The 7,495-nt window shown below is 43.5% G+C and overlaps 1 protein-coding gene across 1 annotated transcript; it reads right to left on the bottom strand.

The window, feature by feature from the left end:
• Positions 1–2,582: 2,582 nt before the first annotated feature.
• Positions 2,583–3,422, bottom strand: LOC145957832 (uncharacterized). The gene has a single exon (XM_083074236.1). It carries the CDS (start codon positions 3,420–3,422, stop codon positions 2,583–2,585), a length of 840 nt encoding a protein of 279 aa, XP_082930362.1.
• Positions 3,423–7,495: the final 4,073 nt, after the last annotated feature.

The following is a 7,495-nucleotide window of genomic DNA, read 5'->3' as shown; positions in this document are numbered from 1 at the left end:
CGATCAACAATCACCCAGATAACATCACTATTCCTAGCTGACCTAGGTAACCCCACAATGAAATCCATAGTAATGCTATCCCACTTCCATTCCGGAATCTCAATCTGCTGCATCAACCCACTCGGCTTCTGATGCTCGACCTTCACCTTCTGACAAGTCAGACAGGCCGCCACATATTCAGCTATATCCCTCTTCATACCAGACCACCAGAAAGTCTTCTTGAGGTCTTAGTACATCTTAGTCATACCAGGATGTATGCTAAGCCTACTCTTGTGGCCTTCCTCCAACACAACTCTCTTCAGTTCAGCATCTTAAGGTAGGCAAATTCTGCCCTTGAACCTCAAGATTCCATCTTCTCCCAGCTCAAAACCAGCAGCCTTCTCGGTACCCAGCAAACCAAGAAGCCTCACCAACTCAACGTCTTGCAACTACTTAAGTCCAACCTGCCTCAAGAACTCATTAGCTACGGTGACCATCCCACAACTAATGTGATCCTGAGCTAACTCCACACAGAGGTTCAAATCTCTGAACTTCTCGACCAGCTCCAGCTCTTTCACCATCATACTAGACATGTGGATGGATTTCCTACTCAGCGCATTCGCCACAACATTGGCCTTACCAGGATGATACATCAACTGGAAATCATAATCCTTCAGAAACTCCATCCATCGTCTCTGCCTCATGTTCAGCTCCTTCTGATCGAACAAATACTTCAGACTCTTGTGATCACTGAAGACGCTGAACTGAGCACCATACAGATAATGCCTCCATATCTTCAAGGCAAACACCACGGCTGCTAACTCCAAGTCATGAGTGGGATAATTCCTCTCATGGTTCTTCAATTGCCTTGAAGCATATGCCACTACTTTCCTGTTTTGCATCAGCACACATCCAAGACCCTGGTGAGAAGCATCACAATACACCTCAAAGAGCTCACCAGAATCCGACAATACCAGCACAGGAGAAGTAGTCAACCTCCTCTTCAACTCCTCAAAACTCCGCTCACAGGCATCTGTCCAAATGAACGGCTGCTCCTTCCTCGTCAGCTGGGTTAGAGGCGCTACTATCTTGGAAAATCCCTCAATGAACCGACGATAGTAACCCGCCAAACCCACAAAGCTCCAAATGTCAATGACAGTCCTCGAACGCTCCCACTGCAACACCGACTCCACCTTAGCCGGATCAACAGCAATCCCCCCAGCTGAAATCACGTGGCCCAAGAACTTCACCTCTTCCAACCAGAATTCACATTTTGATAGTTTAGCGTACAGCTTCTTTACTTTCAAAATCTCCAGCATCATCCTCAAGTGCTCTCCATGCTCTTCCGGGGTTCTTGAATAAATCAGGATGTCATCAATGAATACCACCACAAATTTATCCAAGAAAGGCCGAAAGAACCAGTTCATGTAATCCATGAACACTGTAGGGGCGTTGGTCACACCGAACGGCATCACAACATATTCATAGTGACCATACCTAGTCCTGAAAGCAGTCTTCGGTATGTCACCCTCCTTCACCCTAATCTGGTGATAGCCTGACCTCAAGTCAATCTTAGAAAACACTAATGCTCCCCTCAGTTGATCCATTAAGTCATCTATCCGGGAAAGTGGATATTTGTTCTTAATGGTCAACTTATTCAACTGCCGGTAATCAACACACAGTCGACTACCTCCATCCTTCTTCTTTACCAACAATACCGGAGCACCCCACGGCGAAACACTCGGCCGCACCAATTTCTTTTCCAACAAGTCCTCTAACTGACCCTTCAGCTCAACCAATTCAGCAGGAGCCATCCTATAGGGAGCCACCGACACTGGCCCTGCACCTAGAACCAAGTCAATGATGAACTCCATCTCCCTAACATGAGGCAACCCAGGCACCTCATCAGGGAACACCTCAGCAAAATCCCGCACCACGTCGATCTCTGCAATGACTCTCTCAGTCTCCACACTCATAGTAGCAAGCAGAAGGCAGCACTCTGCTCTATCCCTCAGCATTGATTCAGCTTGGCCAGCTGAAATCAACAACTCATCCTCCTCCTGACGAAAGATCAACCGTCTATTGGCACAATCTATAAGGATGCGATTGGTAGACAACCAATCCATCCCCAAGATTATGTCAATATCCACCAAAAGTAAACAAATCCAGTTCACCTTATACTTCTTCCCATTTACAACAATGGGGCAGCCAACACACAACTCAGAAGCAACTACTGAAGAAGAAGCGGGCGTCGACACTAGCAGTCTCAACCTCAAGTCACACACAGGCACACCCAGCATAACAGCACAAGTATAAGAAATAAATGAATGGGAAGCCCCAAAATCAAACAAAAACATCACATCCTTACCAGTGGCCTTCCCCTTCACCTTCACAAGATCAGAAGAAGTCGAAGTCTCGGCACCTGTCAAAGCAAATACCCTACCAGCTGTAGTGGGTCTGTCACCCCTCTAAGTATCAGCTCTCTGCACACTACTCCTTTGAGTATCAGCTCTCTGCACATCACTCCTCTGAGTACCCCTCTCTGGTCTGTTCCTGGTGGGGCAGTTGAAAGACACATGGCCCATCTACTGACACCTGAAAAATCAGTTCTCAGTGTGCGGACAATCCCTGATCAAATGGGGCCCACCATACCTGTAACATCTAAGGGCAGCACCTCCACCCTGTCCCCCTCCTCTGGCAGCCTTAGCAGGTTGCCTAATGACAGGACCCCCTTGCTGTGGTTGGGGCCTATCATACGGCTTCCTCTGACTTCCACCTCCCTTCCTGGACCTAGCTGGTCCCTCACTAGATCTAATCACACGGTTACCTCTTTCTAATCTCTCCACAATCTTCGCCTTCTCTACAAAGGTCAGAAACTCGGTGATGGCCATAGGCACCACCACTCTCTTCAGCTCATACTTCAGACCCTCAGCAAACTTCCTGCATTTCCAGGCCTCAGATATAGCTTGCGAATAGAAACGAGCCAGGTGCTCGAACCTCATCGCATACTCCGATATCGACAGCCCACCTTGGTGTAACCGCATGAACTCAGCCTCCTTGGCGTGCCTCAAGCTCTCCGAGAAATACTTCTCCTTGAACACTGTCCTGAAGTACTCCCAGTCAACTGTAACTCCTCTCGTAGTAAGCATCTGATAAGTGCCCCTCCACCAATGCTCAACCTCTCCAACAAGCATATACACAGCATATGCCAATCTCTTCTCTGGAGAACATCTTAGAACATCAAAGATCTTCTCCAACTCACATATCCAGCGGTCAGCTGCCTCTGGATCTGCATCTCCTGTAAACTGTGGAGGATGGCATTTCCGGAACTCAGCTAGATCCCGGCTCTCCTGTGACCTCGTGGGCCTTGCTGCACCAGCTGCAACTCTATCAGCCTCCATCCTAGCAAAGTAAGCATTCTGTTGTTGCATAGCCATAGCCATCATCTCTATGGCACGGGCTATCTGTTCGTTGGTTCTAGTCATTGTCTACAAAAGTAACAGCATCTTCAGTATACAATAACTAAACCAAACAACAATTCAACAGCACAACAAAACACCACAGCAATCAACACAGCAAACAACACAGCAAGACCGCTCAACACAGAGTTCAGCACAACAAAAGCCTAAAGGAACCACCCCCAAAGAGTGTCCACTAGACTCGAATTGCTCTAATACCACTAAAGTGTAACGACCCGGCTGGTCACTACACACAACTCAGTACACCTGAAAACCGGACAGAAAGGAGCAAGTGTATACATATAGTGTCTAGAATATACATATATACATGGTCCAAGTCTGACTAGATTCAAAATGTACAAAAATACATCCAAAGCTACTACGCCAAGTAGCTGAAACAACAAAACATCAACAAGGATCAGCTCTGCCTGTCAGCTGCAGACTCACCACTAGCCACCACCTATCCCTGCTCTGCTCCCATACATAGTATGATCATCGCAGTCCAAACCACACGAAAACAACAAAGGGTAAGCTAGTGAAAAGAATCAGCATATAAACATATACATGAAATATGAACAACTACAACTATTAGCACAACATCAATATACACCTCATCAGCTATACAACATAAACAGCAATAAGCACACAATGCGTCGGCACGCATATCATCTCGGAGATCTCCTACTACAACTCAGCCTAACGGCCTAAAACAACTCAGTCTTACGACCTACAACAACTCAGCCTTTCGGCCTACAACAAGTCAGCCTTACGGCCTACAACAACTCAGCCTTACGTCCTACAACAACTTATATCAACATACAACATAACACAACTTTACAACACAACATACTATCTTACAGCACATCTAAACATCTTACAGCAATATACATTTAATATAGCTTAATTCAACTTATAATAATATTAATCAACAGTTTCAGCATAATTTAACAGTTATCAACATGTAATTCAACATCATCATACGCGTCCGGCGCACTCGTGGTTGCGCCCAGCGCGACTCAACCAGAGAACACCAAGGGCCATCGCGCCCGGCGCAAGAGTACTCGCGCCTGGCATGACCCAACCAGAGAACCCAAGGTTCTCACGTGCCTGGCACAAATCAAATTGCGCCCAGCGCAGGCCAGGCAAAGACTCCAAGGAGCCTCACGCGCCCAGCGTGGCCTAACCCGCGCCCAGCGTGGGGAAGGCAGAGACCTACTAAAGTCTCGCACCCAGCGCAATTCGAATTGCGCCCGGCGCCCCCATGGCAGAGACTCCCAAGGAGCCTCCGCGCCCAGCAAGCCCAAATGCGCGCTTAGCATAGCACCAGAAATCCAAAATTTAGCCACAACTGACATCGCACTCAACGCAGCTCAAGTCACGCCCGGCGTGGACCAACCAGTGGCTCTCCTTCTCAAGCTCGCCCGGCGCACACACCCTTGCGCCTGGCAGGCTTGCCTAAATAGAGCCCCCTGGTGGTCATGCGCCCGGCGCGAAGAACAGCGCCCAGCGCGAAGCTCAGCAACAACTTCCCCAAGTTCGAAAATTTGCCCAAAACCTGCAAAAACCCACAGAAAATCCACATGCAAACGGTTCAAAGTACCCCATTTTCGTCCATCAGCTCAAAAGTACCACCTTTTTGTACATGCAACAACAAATCAAGAATTTCCCCAAAATTTTTCAAAAACCCCGAAAAAACCCCAAACGAAAATCTTGGAAAATCACAGCCACAACTTCTCAATTCTCAGTAAACCAATGAGTTTCTCCACTCATCTTCAGCCGAACCACAACAAAATCTAACTTCCCTTACCTCGGGCAAAGATTCCGAGCTTCCGGGAAGAGAAACGGAGAAGAAGAAATGTGAAGAAGAGAGCTTGAGAAAAGAGAGTTTCCACACGGATCAGCTAGCTCCTCAAAACTTGATCAGCACCTACACACCAGAGAGTCCAGAGAATTAAGACCAAAAGCAAGCAAAAAGGAAAGAGAGAATTGAGAGTGAGGGTTCTTGAGTTTGGGAAAGAAAAGAAAAGGGAAGGGGTCTCACATCTTCTTGCATGGAGATTTAGATGAGGAAGTCTATATGGACTTCCCACGTGGACACACCACCAAAAGAAGGCATGGTATGTCGTTTAAAGAAGTCTTTGTATGGTTTACGACAAGCATCACACAATTGGTACTCCAAACTCTCTCAAGCCCTTATGGAGTATGGTTTTTGTGAGTGTCATGCTGATCACAACCTTTTCATATACTCACATAATAATGTGCTTCTTGTGGTTCTTATGTATGTAGATGATATAGTTATTGCAAGCAATGATACTGTTACGTGTGCCAACTTCAAGCAGTATCTAGACCAATGTTTCTACATGAAGGATCTTGGTCCTCTCAAATATTTTATTGGTTTGGAGTTGGCTAAAGGAGCACATGGATTGTTCATAAATCAAAGGAAATATGCATTGGACATTCTAAACAAATGTGGTATGCTTGCATGCAAGCCGTCTTCCTTTCCAATGGAGCAAAACCATCAATTAACTTTGGCTTCAAGGCATGATGATTGCGACCCTTCTCAATATCGAAGACTAGTGGGACCTCTCATATCAATATTACTCGACCAGATATCACCTACTCAATGCATATACTAAGCCAATTCGTGCAAGAACCACAATAAGTCCATTAGGATGCAACCATGTGTGTACTGTGATATCTAAAGAGCTTATAAAGTCAAGGGATTATTCTACCAAAGGAAAACACTCTTCAACTTAAAGATATTGTGATTCAGATTGGGCCTCATGCCCTATCACAAGAAAATCAATTTTAGGTTATTTAATGAAATTAGGATCAATCCATGTAGCCTAAAAAACCAAGAAGCAAACAAATGCCTCAAGATCCTTTAGCGAAGCCAAATATTGAGCAATGGCTCATGCTACAAGTGAGATACTTTGGCTTCGAAGCCTCTTGTCTTGTTTGCAAGTAGACTGTAATTCACCTACACTTTTGCATTATGATAATCAGGTAGCTCTTCATCTTGTAGCAAATTCTATTTTCCATGAACGTATTAAGCACATCGAAGTTGATTGCCACTTTACTAAGTCATTGGGCAGTAAGCAATTTCATGAGTTACTAATCAAGTTGTGTGTGCATAATCTCCGTACTCTAACTTGAAGGGGAGTAATAAAAGATAGTAGAAGACAAGATATAAACAAATAATACTTTGGTTATCTGTTAGTTATAATTAGATAGTTTGTGAGTATTTTTTTTATATCTTTGAAGTTTGTTATCTTTTCTTTGCCTCTATATATTTGGAAGGCACACTGTATTTTTACATATTAGCAAAAACAATAATACAGTTTCTTGAATACAATTTTTCAATGTCATTAGAAATTTATCAATATGTGTGTGTTTGTGTGTCTTTCCATTTCAGTGTTAGTATTTTGTTTCTACTTTTAATATTTGTTGTGGAGTGATCAACCATAACTTGATATTTAATTCATTGGTATTGGAAAATATCTTTTATAATCTTGAATTGGAACAAAAAGCCTAATGAAGCTAGCATTTAGGAATAGAAATTGACCGATTAGTTGTCTTAAACCCTTTTTATTAATGCAAGTTTTTTTATTAAATATTTAAGGGATTAATGCTTAATAGAGGAACTTGGACTCTTTCTTCTAAGGAATTAATGTTTGAGTAAATTAATGGGTTAACATTAACATTAAATGCAAAAGAATATTTAAGTGTTTTAAATGTATGAAAGTGAGGTTCAATGAAGTTTAATCCCAACATTAACATATTGTATCATCTCTTATCTAAACTATTTTCTAAGTGTTTGAGAAAATATCAAAAAGAATTATATCTTTCTTTTACATGTTTTTTTATTATTTCTTGTACCAATAAATATTAATTAATGGAATAATCATTGAATGTATTTATTGTCATGCATTACCATGTCTTTTGGGAGACGATAATTACTTATCACTGACTTCTTGTGCGATTGGTACACTTGTCAAAATCGCCGAACAATCACAAACCATCATCATCTATTCATATTCTTCATGTATATAACTTGT

The sequence above is a fragment of the Cajanus cajan genome, chromosome 5 (genome assembly GCF_000230855.2).
Source record: "Cajanus cajan strain Asha chromosome 5, NIPB_CcT2T_4, whole genome shotgun sequence".
Lineage (NCBI taxonomy): Eukaryota > Viridiplantae > Streptophyta > Magnoliopsida > Fabales > Fabaceae > Cajanus > Cajanus cajan.
Note: the sequence above shows the minus strand (reverse complement) of the source record. Positions and strands in the feature narration are given on the sequence as shown.

Excerpts from the sequence above, each read along its gene's own strand:
- LOC145957832 (XM_083074236.1), bottom strand. The coding sequence starts at position 3,422 with ATGGCTATGGCTATGCAACAACAGAATGCTTACTTTGCTAGGATGGAG.